General features: G+C 36.2%; 1 protein-coding gene across 2 annotated transcripts in view; it reads left to right on the top strand.

Moving 5' to 3' along the window:
- DNER (delta/notch like EGF repeat containing) overlaps positions 1–25,763 on the top strand; it is a 145,415-nt gene that overhangs the window by 102,517 nt on the left and 17,135 nt on the right. For both annotated transcript variants that reach the window (XM_072867265.1, XM_072867264.1), the window contains exons 7-9: positions 2,238–2,351; positions 12,353–12,577; positions 24,165–24,287. In XM_072867265.1, the coding sequence (XP_072723366.1) occupies positions 2,238–2,351; positions 12,353–12,577; positions 24,165–24,287 (462 nt within the window). The remainder of the gene's footprint in view (positions 1–2,237; positions 2,352–12,352; positions 12,578–24,164; positions 24,288–25,763) is intronic.

The raw sequence follows: 25,763 nt of genomic DNA, 5'->3' as shown, positions 1-25,763 counted from the left end.
GAAGACTATCTGTTTTCATATAATTATGAATTTCTAAAAAATATTCATTGCATATGGAAAAATAATAAAGAAATTTGTAAATAAGAGTTTAATTATCGTAAATGACTCCATATGCAAGTTTCAGAAACATTTGTATGTGACAAGATCATGTTTCCCAAATCTTGATAGAAGGAAATGTTATGAAGATAAGTATCAGCACAAAATGAACAGGTGTAATGATTCTTAAAGTGTATCTCACCAGCAAACTGCTTCCCCCTGCCCAGTGATTGCTTAGCACCTCTTAATTTGTAGCACTTGCAACATATTTGCTATGAAATTCCCAAATCATATTCTCTTTCAGATGGACAAAACATGCCCTATAGATAATAATAAGATGGGACACATTTATTTTCATAAAGCTGACATAAAATATTATCTCTGATGAGTTTTCCCACAAGCTATAATGACAATTGCAGGAAGTCAGATTCTTGTAGCAAGCTTCAGAGCAACACAGTCATTTCTGCCTTTCTGTGCCAACATTCTTTTGGATACATGTTGAATTACAGCGTAATTTTTAGCTTTCACAAACTTGGTAACAGTTTGAAGATGGAAAAATGTTTAAACGAGTTAAGCATATTCAATACTGTATTATGATTCATTAAAATAATCGTATTATTTGAATGTGAGAACTTGAAGAAAATGAAGCCTATAAATGAAAAAAATCAGTTGATGTAGTCTTCTATAATACTTCATTGCTGTTTTTGTAAATTTTATGTTAATTTTAGACCAATTAGAATTACAGAAAATCACTAGTTATCCAGAGTGAGGCTGGTGTCCCTCCAAGTGCCTCAATCTGGTCCAGAGGAGCTACCTCATGAGAGCACAGTTCTGGTTTTCAACCTCATTGTTTTTCTCCAGTTTAGGTGATTTATGGGCATTAATCCAGATACAACATACATCAAAATTTCTTTTTCCAGGTTTTGCATTGCAGAAAATGGGATCATAATTTAGCTCTCTATAGCATATAAAAGCAGTAAGGTACACAGAGAGGAGCCTCATACATACTTTTCTATAGTAGTGTTCTAGCAACTCCAAATATAACAATCTATGTTGAGAGCTATTTTGTGGTGACATCAGTATAGTTGAACAGGTATAAGTATTAGCCTGCCCAAAAGACTTATAAATGTTAATTTTGATTGCATTAAAAAGAATTATTTAATCAAAATAAGAATTTTTTCTTTTTCTTCTTCTTCTTCCCCCCCCCTTTTTCTCCCCTGCATAAGCAAAATCCTAGTCCAGGCTTGTCCTCTATCTCACCTTGGGGTCTTTGTCTTAGATACCTGTTCATAGCAGTGTATTGACAGCGTCATCTAGCCATAGCTTACTGGTCTTTAACACCAGCCATTGTGTTAAACATGCTTGTTATGGAAGATATTTACACTTTTATGTAGGGTTCCTTTTAAAAAATAAAATGCCTTTGTGTATAGCATGTAGTTTCTTCTTCAGTCATGCATCCAAGATAGTTTCTTGGTAAAAAACAATTAGGAAGGGGAATGTGTGGTATTTGTTAAGGAATTTAAGTTTGGAGTGTTTAATCATTTAGATTGTATATTGTAAGTTTGTTCATTTTTTGGAGATGTGTTACAGACATCAGACATATGGAACAAAGCAAACTTATGGTCAAATAGTACAGTACACACAATCTGTAGCTTGTGAACTTATAGGAGCTTATTTGGAAGAATCTGCAACTGTGCTGAGCAGTTCTTCACAGCTCCCACTTAAAATAAACACTCTTTTTGAAGCCCAGAAGTAGGAGCAAATGACAGTCATTCAGCATATGCACAAATAATTCATAATGTCAAGTCTTGTTTAAAGTCTTGCTAAAGATTATTGACTTGAGATTCAAGATGCGTTTGAAAACCATTCAAAAATGACTTCTTTCTTGGTTATATGGGTGCTGATGAGGACCCAGCAGCAACCTCCATTATACTAGTGCTGTCAGAATATTGCTGCTGGTAAAATACAATTGATATTATCTCTAGATTTCCACTACTTATTTATGTTTCTCCAGTGAAGTATAAGTTCTAATTAAAAATCTCATTTTATAAAAAAATAGAAGACTGTCCTGGATTCTATTCCTTACTTTGGTTAATTTTATTCAAGAAAACTAATGGTACTGTTTGAATGACCTAGTAATACATTTAGTGATAAAACCTCATTTTTGCTACATTTTCTGAATGTTGTATACCATTTTGTAGGTTACACCGGAGAGCTATGCCAGTCAGAGATTGATCATTGCATCCAGGAGCCATGCCAAAATGGAGGTACCTGCTCATCCAACATCAATGGATTCAGTTGTCAGTGCCCAGAAGGTAAACAGCAAAGACCTATCTAGTATCTCATACAAATTGGTGTTTTGTGGGGTGTACTTAGTCTAAATTTTCAGTTATATTGATATATATATTTAAATTTTTTTAAAATTGTGCCTTAGGCCATAATTGTAAGCAGAAAAAAAATCCAGATGAGAAATCGTTGTATAATCAGCAATAGTATATGAAGTATGGTAGGAGCTTAGCTTTTCAGTGTATATGTGGCGCAGAAACGTTCTGTCATTCTCTGGCACCTCTACAGTAGAAATCAGGCTCCAGCACTGTGAGAAAGGTGAATCCGAGGAGACTTAGGGTGTGATCTGATTTTCGTGTTGTCCAGTAAATGCGTGAGAAAAAGATGCCTCCCATGTAGTATTTGGATATTTCTGTATATGGGTCAGTTGGCTAAAATGTGTGTAAGAGCAATAATTCAAAACTAAAGGAATGACTTCAATCCCCCAAAGTTTTAATTCATTCTCCTTTCTATTTGGACTTATTCCTTTCTCTACATGAAAGCCTTTCAGTGATTCTCATTGGTAAACACTGTAAATGTAACTATGTGAAATGAGGACACGACAATGCTAAAGTGTATGCTTTCGTAACAATTTGCTGACTGGAATGGCAGATGCCTAAATTGCTCATTAAAAAATTATCAGGAGTGAAAGCTCTCAATTATGAAGCCTTCTATCAGTTATTTATAATTAAGATTAGGACCTTGAACTAATTATATTTCTGTTCTTGATCTGTGGATGTTGTTTTTATTCTGCCAGCACCTTATGCTTGCTCTGAGGGTACAAGTCTTGTTCCAGTAATATATACTTGCTTAATAATGAAGATTATTTGTAATTCCTTTAGACTGATCCCTTGCTTTTCTAGAGTGTTATGCTTTAATGAGTGACCTGCTTAACAGCTGTCCTGAAACACAGACACTGACATTTTGACAGCAGTGCAGATCTTGCATTTGGAAGAACTTTGAAAATTGTTTGCCTTATAACTAGTAGCAAAATTCAGTGAGAAAATTATTAGATGTTAGACTTGGTCAATAATTTACTTGCATTTTTCTTAGGAAATCTGTTCAAGGATCTTTAAGGATGCTTTGCAGGAAATGATCTTTCCAATAATAAACGCTTGGAAAAATAGCTACTGGGATTTTGGGTTGGTTTAGAACTGCCATATTTGTTTCTGTGTGTGGCATACCTTAATTGCTTGCTCCTGATGACCTATTAATGAATGTGCTGACCATCTCTCAACTTCTCTCCTACTGCCATTTGAGATGCTGGACATGGGACAGGGTTACTCGTGGGTCGAGGTCCCTAGATGGCCACGTCACCCATCCTCTGCTGTGGGTATGCTGTGGTGCTGCGGCTGAGATACGGGTGCTTGTAGCGTAGCTCTTCAGTGCCCTGCTAAAAGGCATTTATGCCTTGGCTGCTGTGCGGGGTTGTGGCTGCTCTCCTGCTCAGGGAGCTCATGCCAGCGGCAATTAGCCTGTGAACGGGAGTGGGGCAGGCTGCCAGCTCCGCCTGGCCCGCGGGCCCTGGCACAGCCGCAGGCAGCAATGCTGCTCCTGCAAGTGCACCAGCTGGCTGCACCAAGGGCCCCGCGCCATTCCCCTGTGCCGCGGGGGAGGCCTGGAGCACAGGGGGGGAAAACCTTCCCTTCGCCTCCCTCCAGAGCTGCCCTCCCCAAAGAGAGTGATGGAGCAGCTATCTGATGTGCCACTGCTTGATGTGTAGCATTCTTATTGATAGCAGCTTTTCTGCTGCAGGAGAACCAAGTTACTGGCGCTTCTCTTTTCTCAGTTTTACTCGTGTTTGGCTGTCTGTGTTATACCACTTGGTCCTACAGTCTTGTTGCCTGCTTTGTTTCTTGAATATTTATCTTCTGCTCCTTTCTTTGCCACTGATCCATATATGTGTTTTATAAGTTTCCAATTGTTTCTGTTGTGTGCTCTGCTTTAAGTAGGCTTATTTTGGCACTGTCATTGTACTGTCTTAGTATTTAGGCTGTATGCTTTGCTCTTTTTCCTTCTGGGCACATTGGTACCATTTTCTCATCATTCTGGTATTTTTGTTTGTTGGCACTTCTGTTTTTATTATGTGTTACAAACCTGTGCTCCTTTTCTGCTTGGAATCTTGAGGTTTTCTATGGTTTCTGGACTTTCCTTAAAGATACAATGTGCTTTTTGACCCTTCCAGAAGAAAGAAAAAAAATTACAATTACTTAGCAACTTCAAGAAGTACCTCTCTGCCCATAGACTTTGTTGACAGGCAAAAATGCTCTGTGGGTCACCTGTCTGAAACTTTCTGTGCAGTTACCAGTTCTAGTCTCCCAGTATCATTTCCATGTTTCTGAGAACAGCCATGTCATAGAGTGAGGACAGAACTGGGGGGAGAGCTGTTACTCTGATTGCTGATTTATATGTGTAACATGCTCATATGGTATAAATGTTTTCAAAAAGCACTGGGGCACTGCAAGAAAAAAAAATTACTGAAATACATTTACAACTCTTGTTAAAATCAGTTTTCATACACTGACCTTTTATTATTTCCAATGTAGAAAAAGCCTTTGGAGAGGATAGAAAGTTTCAGGAATCACTTTCTGGACTGCCCAGGGTTATTTCCCTAGAAAGAATAGTCTTGTATGCACCATGTCTGATTTCAGTCCCTTGGACATGAGAAAATCATTCTTAGGTTTGCAGGAACAAATACTATCTTGTGTGCATGGTTGCTCTTCTTGAATGAGCCTCTGATAACTCAGCAGCAGCCTCAAAGGTTCTCCCTGGCTCCCTAATAATTACTGTTGTTTCAAAGAGCGAATGCTTCCCGTGAAGTTATGCAGCTGTGCTTCCTACTCATGTCCTCCCCTCTTTAGAGGGGGGAGAGTGCTGGTGCAGAAGTGACACAGTCTGTCTGAAAGGGCCAGCACTATTGCTCTGGAGTAGCCTAACGGATGTATTGGGTAATAAGGTGTTGCTTTTCCATCTTGTTCTGGAAGATCTACTAATGCTAACAAGCTCAGGAATTCAGATATTTTTGTGGAGGGAAAGAAAGGTTTGATTTAACAAAATATATTGTCTAAATTTACTAATGACTGCCTTTCCCATGATTCTTCTTTCTTCTTTTGAGGTATTATCCTCTCACAGAGGCATGTTTTGAGAGCTTTTCTTTGTGTTTTGAAGAGATTTGGTTATTTTTGTAAATACAACAAAGAATAGTTAATCGAAAATTGCAGATGCAAGAACTTGCAGATTTGCTATTTTTAGCATGTCCTCAAATTTTCCATTAAAAAAGACCCTACCAAAACCCCATGATAGGTTTCTAATTTAAGTGAGGTCTCTGCTCAGCTGCTATTCTCCTGCTGTGCGTAATAGTAATTGCTTGTTGAGAAGAGGCCTTTCTTTCTGTAGTGCTAATTCAGCACAGTGGGGGAAAGGTAGCCAAGGAGCTTATATATGTGTAAAAACTAAAAGACTGGAGATATAATATGGTTAGGCAAAAAAGGATAAGAGAAGATGGAAAGTATCACAAAGGGAAAAGAAAAAGATGGCAGAAGAAGGAATGAGATGGAAACAATGAGGAATGATCTTGAGATTGTGCATTTCTTTTAAAAATTACTTCTGTGGTTCATGAAAGAAGCATGTGATAACTTACAGAAGGTGAGATCTGAGGCATTAGATCAGATATGAACATTGCATGATTATTCTTTAGACAATTTTGCTGTCTTAAGAGTCCTTTAGTAAAGAAAATTTCTTTATGCTTGCAGATTCCATTTTGTGTGATGCATTGTAGATTTTAATGTCCAAAATATGTCAGAAAATAAACAGCTATCTGAAGTTGTTGAGTGATCTGTACTAAAGAGAAAATTGGATCTTATACTCAAATTTATAGCAAAGAAGCTTAAGCAATACTAATGACTCAATAATTTATTCAAAATTTTGATTACTATTGTGAAAAGGATGTTTGGGATGTTGCACTTACAGTGGGGTAGGGATCTTCGGTCATCTTCTTTAAAGTTTCATGATAATAAACATACATTTAGCAAATATTACCTTCAAATAATCATGGCAAAGAAATTTCTAGACATTCTAAAAACCTACATATAGTAAACATCTGTCAACCTGAACATCGCTATTTGAAATTTATATTCAGAATGATTCCATAAATACCCGTATCACTCTTAAATATCTTCTCTGATTTTCTTCCACTTATTGTAATGTATAGCATACTACGGTATTGACAGGGATATGAATTCATTTTATTTGAGTTGATTGGGGTATTGCTCATCAATTTTTAAATTTGGTTAATTAATTTTCTTTAGGTCACTGAGATGTTATGTAAATTCCCAAAGGACCCTGAAGTGCAAGTCAATATACAAATAATAATTAGAAACATAAGAAAAGCTGGTTGGAATAAGCAAATGTAATTACAATAAATGTTTCAGCAATGGAGAAACTAGTTATCCTTACTTATGTAATTATTAAATTCATTGAAATCTTTGTCAAAAGTTTTTTTAAAAAAGTGTACGGAAATTGCCTGATCATGTGATGAGGAAATACAAGTCTCACTAATCTGTTCCTTACACATGCAAATTTTGTAAAGTTGATAGAATGAAAGACTTGGTATTTGTGTATATATATATTTTTTACATATTTTAAACATTTGAAGCGTCTTTGTTAATTTTGTTTATAAGATAATATTCAAATAAATTAGTAGTGGAATATGGTTTTGAACAAAGCCAGACAATATTGAGCAAAGTGCAGAACAGCTATCATAACAAAGAAATAAACTTCTGTTGCAAGATGTTTCTGAAGTTCTGTTACATGCAATGTTAATGTCGTTAATGTCCTGATGATGTGTATAGGAAACATTCAGTGTTATAGGAAAACATTAATCTGTGATAAAAATAGCAAGCATTCAGCTGGCCAACCACATGAAACTAGCTTGGATTCTTGGGATTTTGCTACTTTCTCTATGCAGAGGTCACCTGCTCTGACAGAAGTGGCAGAAATCTTTTCATTCAGATTAATATATTTTTGAAAAATACTCATCAACAATTATGGATTTCATAGCCATCCTGTAGAAGGAGGTAGAGAGAAAACAATGTTATGATTAGGAGTCAAGCATATAGATTACTTGAAATTCACATTTTAGGACTGATTTTATTTTACTATTGACAATTTGATTTGACTAGCTGCAGGTAACTACAGCTAGGCAACACGCTGAGCAGCAGCGCCCTGAAATACCTGCAGGTATTTCTGGAAATACTGGAAAGCAGCAAATTTATGAATGCTCTTATTGTGGTTTCTGTGGTTTAAAAAATAAAGAGTTTGACAGCTATAGAAGATGCTAAGTTGTGATTCATATGTGTTGATTTGCAATAGCAGCTAGAAAATGTACATTGTCACCATGAATTTTAATTGACTGGGAGAACAGAAGTTATTTGCCTAGATTAAGAATAGTTTAAGTTTCAAGGTCTTCACTTTTTCTGGGCTTGATTGTTCATGTAAAAGCCTTTTTCTATATTATACCTTGCAGATGTGTTTCTAACTTCTTTAGGTTTACGTACAATAAACCTATTTATTATCTCGATTCCAGGAAACTAGGTCCCACAGCTGTTGCATATGGAAGATTACCCAAGGTTACTGGTGATTAGAGAATGCAGAATTCTTCATATTACCATAAGACAGTTTAATTTACCTGAAGAACATTCTGTTGTTAATTAAAAATTTTTATGGCTGTTTAGTTTCTGCTACTTTCTGCTAATGTAATGTTTTTACCTGGCATCTTCCCAAATTGCTCCTATTTTTAATAGACTTCTCCATAATGCTTTAATGGGTTTAGTCTCTGTTCATCTTTATCTGTTAAGACTTAGCTTAGTGAATTTCAATAAAAATCTTACAACTACATTTTAGTGATTTCTTGTTTCCTTATGATAAGTATAATTTTTCCCTTTATAGAATTCTGGTGAAATTCCATCAGACATCTTGTATTTCCTCATAAAACAATTTTCTGTAGTGAAAATAATAAATTGCCTGTATTTCTTTTAATATTTATCCCTGTATTTCAAATCAAAAGATTTTGTAATCCCTAGTCCTAGCAGTTCGCAGACTTACTTTTTCACATGTGTGTAATTCTTGGAATTAGGTCTAACATAACTTTCAGGCAAGTTGGTTGTTCTGCAGACTGTATAAAAAGCAGTTGTACGGTATCTTCAGATAATGCTTAACTTCCTTGATTTGTACATGGCTCTTTCACTTTCAATAGCCAAGTAATTAAAATCCCACCATGATGAGAAATGTGGCTTTTATCCAGAGCTTTTCTGTCTCTGAAAACATTTTCTGATCTAGTTTCTGTCATTGCCCTGGAGGACTATAGCAATATATGAAGAATATCACCTGACTTACTGCTTTTATTCTTCTTGACAACTAGCCAAATGGTCTGATCCGTGTAAGCACAAATATTGTATTGTGTTTTTTAGCAGTGTAAATCTTTTCTAATATTGCCTTTCTCCTTTACCTTCCATGTTATTCCTTTGGTAAATTTTGCATTCAGATCTTTCAAATCACCAGTAGTCTTTACCTTTCAGTCATGTCCCTGTTACACCAATAATGACCTAGATGCAGGGTAGGGGTTGTGTTAGCTGGCTGAAAAACAATTCAGGGGATATTTACCCACAGGTAAATAACCCTGATTTTTTCTTTTCCTACAGCATTTTATTCTGCTTTCAATCAATGCACCTCTGAATTTGATTTTTAAATTCATTATTTGCATTATTTGTTTTCAACAATTTTATTGATATGGACTTAAATGGACATTTAGAAATGCCAAAATAATAGATCTTCGATTTAGATGTGTAACTACTGCTGCTTTGAGTATTTTCAGATATTTAACTCATACATAAGATTTAAACTTCCAGAATCAACTAAACACATTTCACAGTGCAGTCAAAGATAGCACAAGGGCAACATGTTTTAGTGTATTTTAAACTTGCATAGGTTCTGGAAGTGCTTTGTCACTTGAAGCATTAGCCATCTGCCAGTAAGCTTCTCTTTGTAGGGAAGATTATTGCGAAGGTTGTAGTGAAGCAGCATTAGTGTCATTGTGTGACCTCAGGTCTCCTTGATCATTTTAAATCCAGTTTCAGAGTTAGTGTAGAGATTTCACTGGACTCATTGGCTGATCTCCTCCTGGTAATAGTTAAAAGTCCTTGCAGATTCTTTTAAATCTGGCTGGGATTTTATGATAACAGTACAGGCTTTTTTAATTTGTCAGCAAACCATTGCTGGAATTAGATTCTTGATTTTAGGGTTTCTGTTCTTTTCAGTTTCTGATGGTTATTAAGTTATCATCTACAGGAGGGACCTCTAATACAGGATTCCACAACATCTGTTTTTAAGCTCTCCCTCTTCAACATTGGTGTGCAGGTGGTCCTGATAAAGCCCCTGAAGCAATCTGTGCTATAGGACAGCAAAATGGAGAGGGCAGAAGGCTCTTGCCTCTGTTCTTTGCCTGTGCCCTGCCAGACTTGCTTTTTTCCCTGGTCTGTTGCTGAGTTACTTATGACTAAACTGTTAAAAGTTCAATTTGTAGGTTTCTTTTTTTAATTCCCTTTTTTTTTTTTTAATTGGATTATTTCTTCTTTGTTTTTCATTCCATAGGTCTGGTGTAAGATTTATGAACACATGAGGGCTTTTTAAGTCATTTGCCCAGGACCTGATATTATGAGGATGCTACTAAAATCCTGCTATCAGCAGTGCCCAAGAATGTCCTAGTTTTGTCTGGAAGTCACAGGGCAGTTGTGGCCTTTCCATCTTTTTCTTAGTTACAATAATCTAAGTGTTGTTAATTCTCTGAGTAGATCCCTGTAGTACACTCTGTGTGGGTTACTCAACTTTGTTTAGTATCCATTTCCCCCTCTTTCTGATGCAGTTCACTGATCTTTTGTGGATATCTAAAACATGGAGTGTGTCTCCTTGAGGAAGCCCTCGGGGATATTTAAAATGAATTGCCAGTCTCTTTTTTTTTTGTGTGTGTGTGTGTGCGCTGGAAACTTTAACATCTTTAGGCTAATTATCTCAGCCCTCCCTCACTCTTCAAGTCTTGGAGCTCAGTCAAGTTGACAGACTATGCCCAGTTCACTCGATCTTTCTGGCCCAGGTTTTCAACAAATCTAATCAATCGAGAACAAACTGTGGAATTTGAACCTTTTAGTAAATGTTTGGGGGTTTTTGTTATGCTTTAAAATGTAAATTAATCTATTTCTTATGCGCTTGTTTTCAGAAATGCCAACTCCTGACTTGCTACCCATGATTACAGTGCTAGAACGACAGTTAAACAAAGTTACAGTTTAACTCACCTGAGTGTGAATCATGAATAATTAGAAAAGAAAGAAAATCAAAATGCCCTCAGAGTAACACATCTGTCAAAATTAACTGAAAACTATTCCCTGATGAATTGTACCTTGCTTGAAATGTGGAATGACATTGTTTATAACAAAAATATTTAGAGTCAGTAAAAGATAATGAGATGCTGTAAAGTATGTATTGAATGTGGTATTTGCTCTCAATTTTGGTATTCATCATAAGCTTTATAGAATATAGGCGTTCAGCTCTAATACATCAACTGCTTTGAATCCAACAACAAGACTTTATAGATACAAATACTATAGAAGTAAGGCCAAAAATCTGCTTCATTCCATCAGGGATAAGATTTCAATACTGAGTGTTAATCCAGAGTGTCACCTGTCATTATTTGTTTTCATGCTCCGAGTCGTTGGCAGGCTGCTATATAACAGAGACATCTCCTCCATCTTGATCCTTTCTCTCGCCATTGGACACATTTTGTAGTTTTTCTTTTTTTTTTTTTTTTTGTAAATTTGTTTTTTTCTCTGATTAAATATTTTTCAAATCCTAGAATAGTTTTTCATGCATTTACTTATTTTCTTTGGTGTCTGAAATGTTGCTACAATATCCTGCATAACAGTGGTAATGTGGTCTGTTCTTTGTCTTTTAGACTGGCACAACTGCAGTGGTTAACACTTTCTGTTAGATTAGATTGGTAAAGCTGGCTTGATGGGTCTTGAGTGGAGGCTGGCCTGATTTGCTCCTAATTTCTCATTCCCAGTGATTAGTGTATTGTAATTTTAAGAGCTGTTCTTCAATGTAAAATATTCCAGGGAATTTTTTGAGCCTGAAAAGTGGTGGTCTGTACGAATGGACCAAATACTCATTAAAAAATATTAGAGTTGAATGGAAAGGACAGTGTGCTCTTTTATTTGGAGGGGTGCTAGAATTTGAATATTTTCTGATTTGCTTTTGGGTACAATAACCACGCTTTGCATTGCTATGTATGTGATGTGTGTGTGATAAAAACTATAGTTAGTATACTACAATTTGTTCAAATGTTATTATTTTCTACTGCTATTATTTTCTGATTAAAACAACTCCCTTGCAAGGATATACTTTTATTTATGTCTAATTTTTACATGGTGTCACTTCAATAAATCATTGTCTCTCCTGCTAATAAGAAGTATGTTATTGTAAAAGGTAATCTTTTAAATTATTGAAGCTCAAGTAAACGAATGTGCTGCTTTAGAGGTGGTTGTTCGTAACAAACGCATTAACAGAAATGAAACAATGGTCAGTTTTGGCTTTTCTTTTTTTCCACGTTAGTCTGTTCCTGATCTTTAGAAAATGCGTTCTGCTTTCCTAGCCAGATACACTTCATAAAGTGGATAAGCACTGTCAGATTCAACAAATATTTTTGCACTTCACTGCCTTAATCATATGATAGTATGATTCTACCTGAAACATCTTATATCATACCATGTTAATGGGTAAAATTAGAGTTTAATATATATAGGAAGTCTGTATTTTTGTAATTTTCATAGAATAAAAAAATAGGAGCATAGATATGTCAATGGCTTACTTTTAACTTGCTTTAGCTATTAAAATTGTATGCATTCCAGCATGTTTACTTATCAAAACCATTTATTTCTTCTAGGGTTTTTAGGAACCTCTTGTGAAGACAAAATAGACCCTTGTGCGTCATCTCCCTGCCAGAACAATGGAACCTGTTATGCAGATAGACTTGCCTTCTCCTGCAGTTGTAGTCCTGGATTTACAGGACCTACATGTGCTCAGCTGATCGACTTCTGTGCTCTGAATCCTTGTGCACATGGCATTTGTCGCAGTGTTGGAACCAGCTACAAATGCCTCTGTATCCCTGGTTTGTACCAGTTACATGTTTTGTAAATCTTCTAATATTTTTATATGTAGATTCCAATATATAGTTTAAAATTACTTCCTTTTTCTTTTCAGTATATAAAACACATTGAACAGATGTTCTATCTGTTTAGAATAATGATAGGAATCTACACATTACATTTGGAAAATCAAAAATTGCAGAGTGAGCACTGAAAATCCACTGAGATCCATATGGCTTGGTTGATATCTACAGATGCATTATAAAACCATAGTCTGCAGGATAAATCTTTTTAAGGTGAGGTATCAGTGTCATTGAAATTACAAAATTAGGTAGAGAGAATGGAAAATGTGACACTGATCCTTTGGGAAGGAGTGGAAACAAACAAGGTAGCTGAACAAAGGTAGAGAAGGAAAAAAAAAATTGGTTACCCCAAAGGGTTTAGTTCTGCCATCCATGTTTACATAAATTATCTCTTTTCAGAAGTTCCAGTGATACTGCTTAGGTGAGTATAGCTAGTAAACTCAGTTGGTAACTGATAATATAGCCTAACAGTGCATGGTATCTGGGTTGCATTTTGCTTAGCTCTAGATTTTTTGCATCATTGTACCAATGTAACAGAATATTCGGGTGCTTATAGCTCCCTTTATACATTTTAGCAATGATAACTAATAGCGGAAGTAGCAGTTAGAATGAATGATATCATGTGCTGCACATCCACTACTGCTTAAGGACTTACAGAGTGAAAACCAATAATCTTTGTTTTAATTTGAATAATTTTGGCACTTTTTTTTTTTAAAGTCTGTTCCTATAAAGCTATAAACTTGAAAACTGCAGAATTTCAGGGGAAAATAAATCCCTAGTGTACAAGGGATGAGCTAAGGAGTGATATTGGATAGTTAGTAGCTCTACATATATGTAACGCTGTGACATGCATGTTCTCCCAAGTTCCTTTCAGAGAAATACCTTCTCTCTGCTGCCTTGACTTGCCTTGTCTTGTGGGAAACCAGTTGCAATTCTCCAGCTCTTTTTCCTTCCTTCTCAGTTAGCAGGATGTGGAGGTATCCTACCAACTGCAAGGGTTTTGCCTGAAGCAGGCAAGTACTTCTTGCCTAGGAGGTAGGTGGTGAGTAGGTGGTGAGTCTGAACATTAGTATATGCCACATCCAGAGGTTTTCTTTTTAGCCTGTGCATAGAAAGAAGTCAGCTTCTTTCTCTTCCAAAAAGAAGTTTCTCCTTTTCCTCACAAGAAAGAAGCCCACAGTCTGTTCCTAGAACATTTCAGATTAGGATAGTGAGGCTTAGGACAAAAAGAAAGTAACATTACTGTTTAATTTGACTTTCTTGTATTTGGAGAAAGAAAGATGTCACTGCTTGCTGCTTCTGCTTCTTACGGCTTTAGAGCAAGGTGAAACATAGAGAACTCTCCTATTTTTCCTAAAGAGTGAGCTTTATCTGTAGCACTTAAAACTGGAATCTCATCCGAAGAGAGATACCGGAAAACACGAGAATTACCACCTAATGTCTTTGTCCTGGATGGTATATTGAGTGCACACTTCAAAGTGTTGCTTTCAGTAACTGATGCGTGCGATCTTCAAGGAAATTCCAGATGTTGAGAGTAAAGTTTTAAGCTGCTTAAGGATGAAAGCATTAATCACTTTGTAGGAATAATGGATTTTTCAAAATAAGCCATCACTCATTAAATCAATAAATGTGGTAAGAACAGGTTTCAGCATTATGAATACCTCAGCATAAGGCATCGTGTTGTGTAGCAAGATTCTCACTGATGTATACTATCCTGAGAGGGAGGCCACAACATGGTTGTGTTGTTTCACAGTTTTATTGGTGAAATTTTTTTCTTGCAGTGTATTTTGATTTTTGGAATGAAGATACTTTTAGACAACTGGCTATATAGTACTTAGTGCAGTTACAAAGTTTGTGCATATATAATACAATTATCCTGACCCAGAGTGTGATATAACAGCAAAGTCTGTTTTGACTAAATATTATAAAGCCTGTTGAAAAAAGGTAGTTTTTGGAACTCAGTTCAATGAGCGGTCCTAACTTTTCTAGACTGTTTAGTTTTCTTACATTGATTCTGATAGGTCTAAATTTAACTGGCATAGACCTTCTGTGCTAACCGCACTAACCTTCTGTGCATTTTGTGTTGAGTTGTTTCTCCACCAGAATGGATTAGTTTTATTTGTGGATATGGGGAGTTTGTAATGAAATCTACTAATGCAGCATTTTTAGAAGGTGTCAGAATTAATCACTGCTATTTAGAGACAAGGAAAGGACCATGGAGAGGTACTCACAAATGAACAGAAGCTAGTGAAAATTTGTAGTTTGGATTTGACGGATTTATAATTAAATTAGCTACCTCTTTATAAAGGATAAAAATATGAAAGTGAAATGCAGACAATAACATAGTAGTGTTATCTCATAATTCATTTGTTGTCCAGCAGATGTGAATTTATACATACAGGATTATAAGAATCTCATGTAAGAGCTTTAACCATTGAGATGTATTAACTTATTTAACAACAACAACAAAAGCCTCCATTTTATGGACAGTTTTTCAGGAGGCATCCTCAATTCTTCTGCTTGCCACGTTTCAGAAACCGGAGGGTAGGTAGATTTTCGTGGCAAGATAGGTCCAGATGTTTACATGACCTCAAATGTTTTCAGCTCAGATGTTTCTGTGAATGGTGTGGGCAGTTTTCATCTGAACAGAAGAATGGCATTATGTAATGCAGAAGACTATTTCCTAACATGTGGTTTATTTTATGTATTTCAGGAGGTGAAGATGATAATTCTTTCATTACAAATTTTCAGTCTTCCTTTTTGAAGTGTTTAATTGCTTTGCTGTTCATTTGCATAATAGAGGAATCCTTAGAGAAAAGGATCGGGTATTGAGATGAAGAGCAACAGGCCTAATCATATTTAAATAGAGCTAGCATATCCTGTCTTATTGAGACCACAAACTAGAATTCATATCAGTTGATAATTAGTTCCATGTCTGACAAAATATCTTTTTGATTGCAGGTAGTTGAAATTGCCAGGTGCTGTTTTCCTAAATTCATTTTTAGAACTGAGAATTTAATAGTTTAATATTTACCCCTTTCTTTTTGGATATTCTTCTCCTCACCCAGCCCCCAGAAGGACTAAATAGCAGAGGGAGTGAACAGGGAAAAAAGGTTTGAAGTTAAAAAAAAATCCAGAAAGACAGGAAAAAAGCACTCAGGAGGTAGGAATACGAGAGTTACTGGGTAGCATCAACCTATTCTTTGATTGGCTAGTGAGTATTTTGTTAACTGTTTTGGATTTGTAACAGAAAGCTGCTGTTTTTCTAGCTATTGAATGGTACAAGCAGTTAGGGCATGGTCAGGAAAAATGTCTACAGAGCATAGAGAAGCTATTGAGATGAGGAGCTGCCTAACGCTGGGCAATAAGGAAAGTGATCAAAATGTAACAATATGTTTTGATCTTTAAGTGGTTTTTAATACATGACTGAAACCACAGTTGACTGAAAAAAACAGAGATTGATAAAGAGCTTTTTTTAAGAATGCCAGTGCTGTATATGCTCTGGGAAGGGCTGAAAAGAATTGTCAGCATTCAAATGCTTTGAATTCTAGAAATTGAAACACAGAGAGCTATTCTGCCCTTGTATAAGCGATGGGAAGATACGTCAAGTCAACAGAAACCTGAATTTCCCAATTAGTGTGAAAAAATTTTATTCTAAATTTCTGGTATAAAAAGGGATCTGATTGCCAAACTGGAGTATTGGGAGCTGTCCAGCATGAGTGCCCTTTCCCGAGTCATCCATGGTAGGAAAAACTAGGCATTTCTTTTTCCAAGTAAACCAGGGAAGTTTTAATCTTCTTCAGAATGTTCTTTGCTTGTGCTTCAAAGAACAGAAAGCTAGTTAAATATTCTTGGACAAATAAAAGCTTTTTTTCCTGAAATTTGTCACCTAAACCTGATTAGAAGTTGTTGGTTAGGTTTGTTCAAATTAATTCTGTGTCACACAGGACTTAAAAGTAGTCTCGCATGTCTCATGTTATGGAAACTTATTTTTATTTAAATAATATTTGTGCATTTAAAAGTTAGCCAGATGAGAAGCCATAGAGGCTGAATCTGAGACCATATATGGTACTTCTTTAATTAACTCTTTTGTGTTGCTCCATATGTGAAATTTAAGGGGAAGTATTTAAAAAACCAATTTATTTTCTCCGAAAATTTTGTAGACTGCTGTAAACTTCACATTTGAAAATGACAACTTGTTTTAGAAGGACTTCCCTCTACAAATAATATTACTTGCTTCATATCAGAGTGGACCTAAAGGCCAAATTATGAGAGTTTGTTATTAATCTGTCAATAATTTAAAAACTTGGATAACTTATTTCAACAGATCATTAAAGAACTGCACCTAAGTGGTAGCAAGGTAGGAATAGTCAGAATTGTTTGTTTTCTTCTGTTACGCCTTTTCATTGTTACGAATGTACCATTATGGGGTTCTCTTCTCTTCTCTTCTCTTCTCTTCTCTTCTCTTCTCTTCTCTTCTCTTCTCTTCTCTTCTCTTCTCTTCTCTTCTCTTCTCTTCTCTTCAATCTTCGTAGCAGGATTTGAACCAATTACCTTCAGAGATTTTCCTCACGAGTTAAAGGCATAGTAGATAAATGGGAGTCAACTTCTTTGTAGATCAGCGTTTAGAAGGCATCATAATACACACTTTGCCAGTGGTTTGAGTAATTATCGTGTGTAAGGTAGATGAACAATTAAACTTGAGGATTTCTATGTTCCAATTCCTAAAAAAACCCTAAAGTAGTGACTGTAGAGCATGGCCTAACACATCTTTTGTATCTTCATCAAAAAGCAGTTTGATAGAGTGGATGAGTTATGTCTCTGTTATATTAAAAAGCTGGATTCTATTTACAATTTTGCCTGCAGAGACTTTGAAGGTCTCTGTTACAATTACTTGTAAGTGGATGAATAAAATTTGTGTGCAGTTTACTAGCATTATCAAGGGTTAATAATAAACATACTGAACTACATAAAGATATTACCATACATTAGTAGGAAAGAAATGATCTCTGCCTCTTGATCCTGAGGCTTTCTGGCTTGCAGGCTCTCAGCATCAGTGTGCCAGCTCCTAGACTACTGACTTCTTTGTACAGGAGTCTTTCACTTTCAGACATGTCCCTGAATTCATATACGTTATTTTTTTAGATATATTAATGGTAAGTTTATTAAATTACACTTTAGAACTCTCTTCTATATTGGTTATATGGTATATCTGAAACATACTGTTTTAAAAACTTTAGAACCTGCCACTTATTTTTTGTGTTCAGTTCTAGGATGCCATGTTCTTTTTCCTGAGATATTTGACAGAGGATATAATTTCTTATTACAGAAGCAAAGCGCTGCAGAGTTTTGCTTATGTGTGTGACCTGAATGCCATCCTTTCTTTATGCACTGTTTCTACTAGCAGGCATAGTGTCAGCTGGATTTTCATCTGTGTTACTTCTGCCTCAAAAATTAAACAAAAGAGGAATTTTAAACAGTACCAATTAGCTCAAGGTCTGTGAAAGTCTCCTTGCTTGGTAGGCAGTTTGGTTTTCATGCTTTTTTGGCCAGTGTACAGATTTGAAGAATGACAAAGGACAGTTATTATACTTGCATATCCGCACAGTCTGCAGAACACACACAACCAGGCATTTACTACTAATTTTTTTTGTGTGTTGGCTTTCACTGTGACTGTTGTTATGGATAACCTACATCATCTAATCGCTTGTATAGAAAAGCTAATTTGTATAAGTTAACTTGGAAAGCAGTCTAATACTTTTGAATGTTCCCATTTCCAGAATGGAGGGAAAAAATGTGTAAGTTATTTCTAAGTTGAATATACTTATTTTTCAAATGTCTACTGAGAGGGCTCTGTGGAACTCAAAAGCCTATGCAACAATACCTACTTTGTATTATGTGTGTGATTGTTTTCAATTGCACATGAAACTTTACCTTTAAATCTTTAATTATATGCTTACACATCTGAGTTATTAATACTTATCACCTGTCCCTTTACAGGTTACAAAGAAATACCCGGTGTTGGACATTAGCTTCATAGTTTGTGTTCTGTTTTCATGCTTACCCCATGTTAAAGAACTAATCTTGATAAAAGTTCTTGTGCTCATTTGCGGGATTTCTCATCTAGAGCCTGGTTCACAAAACCAGATCCCATCGTATCTGTTCATAGAACATTTATTTAGTCCCTGAATCCCAAAGCAGTTTCTTCCTCCTCTAAAACCTTTTCTGCTCTTTACACTCCATTATTTTAATAGAGCTGCTGTTATCAATTTCAAATGCAAATATTTAGTATATTCTTTTTAATATTGTCTGGCCCAAAGCGAAGAAACCCATCTAGAAATTGAATAACTTAATATTGCAGCAAAGTTTTGCATTTGGCTTTCTTAAAGACATAGGGGTATGAAGTTTGAAACTGCAAAGCGCATTAACACCTATCCTTTACTTTATAAGTATATATGATAGCACATATAGAACATTTGGAGAAAAAAAGAAAAAAAGGAGTGTCAGAAAAAATTCCACAGGGTATGAAGAGTAGTGGCAACTTCAGAAGTAGTACTGTGGAGTATGTTTCCTCTGCAGCTGATTTTTTGCTCATGTAACTTAATAGATGGTTATAGGAGAGTAGGTTTATCTCAGTGCCTTTGCAGAGGCAAGTGCAATGTTTGTCTGTAGCGGTAACAATTTTTCTTTTCTCTGTCTTTTCCCTTCCTACATTTTGGAACTGGGGTGGGAAATGCAAGCTCTGGCAGAAGTTACTTTAGGTTAATTCCAGTTCCAGACTGTCTGTGAGCCCTTTATTGCCTCTGTTTCCTCATCTTGTTTCCACTTCTACATTAAGACAACTCTCCAGGCAATCTGGCCATGGCTGGTAAGCATGCCTTCCTACCGTCCTGCCATCTGGAGCAGCTCTTCTCTCTTTCTCTTATTTAATTGCTATATAAGCCCAGACTTTATCTGAACACATTTATTTCTTGACTATATAACATGCAACTGTGTTAGTGAGCGGCCATATATGAACTGATGCTGTTCCCTGCAAAATAGAGCTCTCTTGTATTGTATCCCATCAGGCCTTCCTATAAAGATGGGATTTTTGTCCTGCTGCCTTGATTTACTGAAGTGTTAAGTGTGGATAAGCCCAGGGAATCACTGTTGAGGAGCTAGTGTCTAAGAAAGCCTCAAAAGCTTTCAACTTTTTTCTTTACTGATTTATAAAGGGAATAGTAAGCTTCTCCCTCTCTCTTTTGTTAATCTGATAGTGCAGATATTCTCAAGACGTTGACAAGCACTGCTGTATCTTTTGCTGTCAACTGCTCTCAAAGGCTTTGACAAAACTCATGGCTTCTCATCAGCCTGCCTGACACTGATTGTGTGTTCCCTTTCACGTTTTCTCCCTCTGGAGTTTTTAACATAGCCATGTGCAAAGAGAGTGCACCTTGCCATGTAGCTGTCTGAAGACCATGCCAGAGACCATCAGGCAAATATCCTGGCCTCTTAAAGGCAGCCTCCCTGTTGCTTAAGAAAGAGAAAGAAAAATGTGGGAATCCAGAGGAGAGTGGCAACAGAGCTGTTCCTGCCTTTGTAAAGAGCAGTAGCAGAAGGACAGTCATGTAGAGGGGGAAAGGGTAATGTAAGGACATCTTCATTTTAGGGGGGTTTTTTTAGGTTCCCTGTCCATTCCCCAGCCTCTGAAGAGAGCACATCAGAATGGGACAATCATTGGCAAGTTCTGCTTGAGTTCATGAAGGTGCTGTTATTGAAGGCATATCCAATTTCTAGTGACCTGGAAAAAAGAAGTTTCATAAAATTACTTGCCCTTTTGAAGCTGCAACGCCCACTCTGTTTTTTTCCCTACTCAGGACACAGCAGCTGGAGAAGTGTTGTTACTGTAGGTATTGTTTCTTTCTTTCTGAGTATGTCCATAGAAATGTTATACACCACAAAAGATGCAAATAGCTGTATTTGGCATTGCTCGTGAACGTAAAAGTGGCAGAATCGTAATGTTACTAGAAAGAGGGAAGCAACTATACTAGAGTGTTATTCTGAAGTTATCTATGAAAAACTTTCCTGTTTCCATCTAAATTCTTTAATGAAAATATAGAAATTATTTATGTAGTCTTTTTGGGGATACATGTATGAATTCAGTATAATACATGGTTTATATATCAGTATAATTTAAAAGCAGTAATACAAAGAGAAACGCTTGTTAAGAATGATATGGTGCCTCTTAGCTCCACGAGGAGAAACACGGCTTCCCCCGGTGCCTGGCCCTGCAGCAGAGGTTTCTCCACTCCCATCAGTTACAGCAGAAGGACGCTGCTGGCACCCGGCTGAGGACGATGAGGGTGAAATCGTGTGTGGGCGAGATCTGCCCTCTCGTGGAGAGAGAAAATATCTTTCCCTCACTGTGTGCAGTGTCTTACAGCGTGGGCTGTCTTAATCCTAAGGAGGTGATACTCATATTAGAATATATATATGATATAGTTCATACTGACTTTGGAAACCAGACAACTATTCAGTCCAAGATTTCCCTCTGCTCCCTTTGAAAGGTGAGAAGTGTGTAACGTGGAAAACATTTTTTTTTCCTCAAAATATCGAATTACATCTGTGTTCAACACAAGGAATTCCCATAGGTTTTTCTTTTCAGTTTTCTGATTTTGGTGGTTTGTATGTTGGCTACAGATGTCACGACATAAGGATATTTCCCTTTATCATAAGCTAGACAAACTTCATCATAGGCTAATAAAAAACCCATAACATTTAGCATAATTAATTCTGTATTGCCTGGCTAACAGCTTTGGAGAAAGTGGTTCTGAAATGTTTCTTAATAACCTACTAGTCCAACTAACTATTTACTATGAAAAGATAATTTTGTGCAAAATCAAATGAGTAATATTGCACATACATCTTGTGTAGTACTAACATCTGTTGTATTTTCATACAGTTTTATTTTTAATTATCCATAAGAGGGAGGGGGGATGGAAATGGTGTCTGGAAGCAGCATTGGTTGTATTTTCTATGGTTCTGTGAGAATTTGGGGGAAAATTTAGACCAGGAGAGTGAATACAGATTGGCACTTACTAAGATGAGAATTTGCCCCTCTCTGGTTCTTTTTCACGAAAGATACCGTCATTTCATGTCTGTAAGTTTTGCTACTAACTAGAGATTATCTGAAGAAGTAAATCACACTGCAGAATCTACACTTTGTATTTTAGGCCTTTTCCCTGGCATCTTTATTCATGCCCATGGCATCTTTATTAATTGTATGCTCATTCATTTATTGCTTTTATAGCTATGTCTAATGAGTAAATCAAGATTTTAAAAAGCATATAAACACTGTTCCAATGGATGGTATAATATTATAGATTACAAGTACATATTCATGGTATTATATCACAGTAATAGGAGGTCAAGGGGAGTATTGGCTATGATGAGTCAAGAAGGTTAAATGTTTAACTGATTTAACCAAAATTAATCCATGGTAAGGGTATGGGAACAGTGTCCTTATGTACTGTTAACATACCATGACATATCTTCTCTGTATGACTGTTCTTTGTGAAACAATGTTTTTAATATGAAAGCATATTTGAAACTGCTTTTTTTAAAGTGTAATATAGACATTCATCAGAATGAAGTTTCAAGAACGTTGAGCAAAGTTGACAAATAGAGGCAAGATTTTGTTTAAAACAAATAAAAAATTTCCCAGTCTATATTGTTTTCAGAACCAGGCAGATATTATAAAATAACAAGCCAACAGGAGAAAGAGTATGCAGTAACCACTGCGTATAAATTGACTCCGGGATTATTCTGTAGATAATAGTATGGGCTTAGAATTTCCATCCTCACCTTTTCATGGATGGATAAAGAAGAGATGGTGCTATGGTTTCAGGAAGCCAAACCACTTACTAAAACATCTGAAGCACTAATTTGTGTTAATTATCCAATCAATTCAGTTGATGTTAACTGTGTTGTCTTTGTTTGCTTGAGAGGGAGGTAGGCTGTATGATGTGCCAAGTCAGATGCTCTGACTTGCAGTTATTAGCAGCACATAGCTAACAGTTGAAGAGATGTAGAAAATACAAAAGTCTGGTCACTCAATTATTTGCTGTAATTTCCAGGAAGGGGGTAAACATTATGAAAGATGCGTGTTTTAGTAGGAATATTTGTACTATTTGTATTTGTACTTTCAAAAAGGTAAGAACTTATTTTGTTTAATATATTAAATTCTGAACCTTCCCCTAAAGGTAATTTGACTAATTATGAAGCACTCCCTGTGCCCCCAAAGAAGGGGGAAACTGTTCAGAAAGACTGGAGCAAATTGCCCCATACTTTTTTCATTGGTCAAACACACTAGCAGTTTTACAGTTCTTCTGTGCTAATGCTTGTCTATCAGGGAGAAAGCAGTGCTTATGGTGCATTTAAATGCATTATTTGTACTTACTAAGCATTATGACCAATCTATTTTATTTTTTTTTTCTCTTGTTGATGTATTAATTCCCTATACATTTAGACATTGTTTCTGGAGTTGGAAAGCCCCTACCTTAACAAAGAAAAATAATAAAAGAAAGAAAAGAAAACAGAAATAAAAAGAAAGAAGAGGGGAAGCTTTTCATTAACAAAAATATAACCTGGGTCTATTGAAAAGGAATTAAATAAGCTTTTTGGTATCAAATATGATAGTCATCAAAATGACCAGGCTTATGATTCTTCATATTTAATACTAAGTAACCCATATAAGCAGGCAAACATATTTTAGCATTACAGCTAGTTTATTTCCATTGTTACACTATACTAATTTATGCTGTTACTTAATATGACTAGGTACTACTTTGACCTGATACACTATACCTAGAAAGTCATTTCAACTACTGTTAAGACTGATGATCATATGACACACTAAATAATGAGAAAAGTGCTATTTCAAGTGGATTAACTCCTTATTTCTTACCTCATGATACAAATGATGCAGTGGCCATTAGCTGGTCTCATATCTTTTCTGTGCTCCTACTTTCTTTGTCTGCATAATCAGACCATAATACCTGCCTATGGCTTGGGAATACTGTAAAAATTAAGTATCTTAATGCTTCTACAGTGTTTTGACATTGTACAGCATTAAAGTTAAAATACATTATCATTCTAACTCCTGTTATACAATTATCACCACTTTGACAAAAGGTTGCTTTGATGCAAGGATCTGAGAAAGCTAGGAGATACGTCAGTATTTTTACAATCAGAGTGTGGTTATTCGCATTGTTCATAGTGGGCTTGGTCACCAGTCTCCCTGTTTACAGGCTTGCTGTGGTTTATCGCAGGGGCGGTGGCTGGGGCTCCTCTCAGAACATTGTGCTTCCAGGATTTTTTTTGTAATTTCACCTGGGGAGCAGATGTCCTTAAAATCAATGTCTTAACATGTATCTGTCTGCACAGTATATTTCAATTAGCAAGCATCTGCCCACAATCTATAGTTGCTTAATTGTTAATTTTTCTGGGAAGTGTTTCATAGCTTGTTTTATTTCCTCGTGTGATTTAGGTTACCATGGCCTTTACTGTGAAGAGGAATATAATGAATGCCTTTCTGCACCCTGCCAGAACGGAGCCACCTGCAGAGACCTTGTCAATAGCTATGAGTGCGTGTGCCTTGCTGAATATGAAGGTAAGATGGATTTTGCCTCTTGTTTTTTGAATTGTTCTATGTATTTTTTTATGGTAGGTTCTGTTACAGGCAGAGATATACAATATCCTCCACTGAGCAGAAATAAATCCCACATCTAAAATAAATGGAAACAAACTTCAATGTAGATCCTGATCCCATAATCTTTATTCAAATGAATAGTTCAGATTTAGCTGGTCTGTGAGAAATGTATGTCCTTGTCTGGGGACAAATGGCTTCTCTCTGTTCTTCCTAGGTGTACTTCTTTCTGCTGTTTTTAAGATATGTTAGAAAGTGATGGGTTTTTAAAAGAAAACATCACTGTTAAATAAAATATTTCATCAGTTATTGTTAGGAGCCATTACATGGAGGGCTTTCCAAATTATTTTTTTATTTATTTTCTCCAGTGAAGTGAGTTAAAAACATAGTAATAAAACATTAGTATTTGAAACAGATTAGCACAAAGGAGTAAAAAAGAAAGTTTTATGTTGATTGTTCATTTAGAAGATCATAAAGCCCAGAGACAGTAGTAGGTCTGTGACTGCTTCCCCATATTAACTTCAGCTATTCCTAGATATGTTTGAATGGAATCAGTCTTGGGCATTTCTTAAGTAATTTATAAAACAGGGCAGGAAAGTATGTATTTTGCTATACAGTATGTGTTTTATCTTGCAGTGGATTTCGACTTTACACAGAGTGGCACATATCAGCTGTCTGTGACGTGTCCCTCTGTGGAGGGCTAAAATGATACTTTTTTGTGTATTCTGTTTCGAATCATGCTGAGAGAACATTTTGAATGTAATTTCATGTTATTAGTATTAAAATATATATATATTTCACATAGAATTACTATGTTTTAAGGAACATTACCCCAGCATTTTCTCATTAAGCGTATCAATCCTTATCTCTGTTTATAAGTAATGCTCACTTAACAGCTGCTTCAGGCTAAATATGTATTTCATGCTGGTGATTTCACTGCTCTTTGACAATAGATACAGAATTCATCATTTCAGAGGCTTAGTGAGGAAATGACCCTCAGCTTTTCATGACGGTTTAAAGAGCACTTAACCATAATGTTATGACTTCGCGTTCTGTTCTCATCCAGCCTGTACATGCAACTGAAAGCACTGTGTGCGCAGCACATTTTGCTTTAAATGAAAGCAGGGGACCCGGTCCTGTAAGCAGTTTTTGCTGATTACTGAGCTTTCTTCATTACAGTACTTAAGGTATTCAGTGACACTAATGAATGAGCTACCCATTGCTCATTGTAGGAATAGCTACCTACGTACAATGAGGGTACCCAGCTCAAGATACGATGTGGGCCATTAGAGGCCTCAATTTTACCACCACCAACCCAGACCTCCCTGTCTGCAGTCCCCCCTTCTGCCTCCATACCCCCCTGGCTGGCAAACAGACAAGAGCTCTTATCGCTGGTCTGGACTGAAGTATACGCCAGCGTGTACCTGTGGGCTTCTGGCT

Source organism: Ciconia boyciana, chromosome 7 (genome assembly GCF_034638445.1).
Source record: "Ciconia boyciana chromosome 7, ASM3463844v1, whole genome shotgun sequence".
NCBI classification, from domain to species: domain Eukaryota; kingdom Metazoa; phylum Chordata; class Aves; order Ciconiiformes; family Ciconiidae; genus Ciconia; species Ciconia boyciana.
This window is presented reverse-complemented; position numbering and strand designations above follow the sequence as displayed.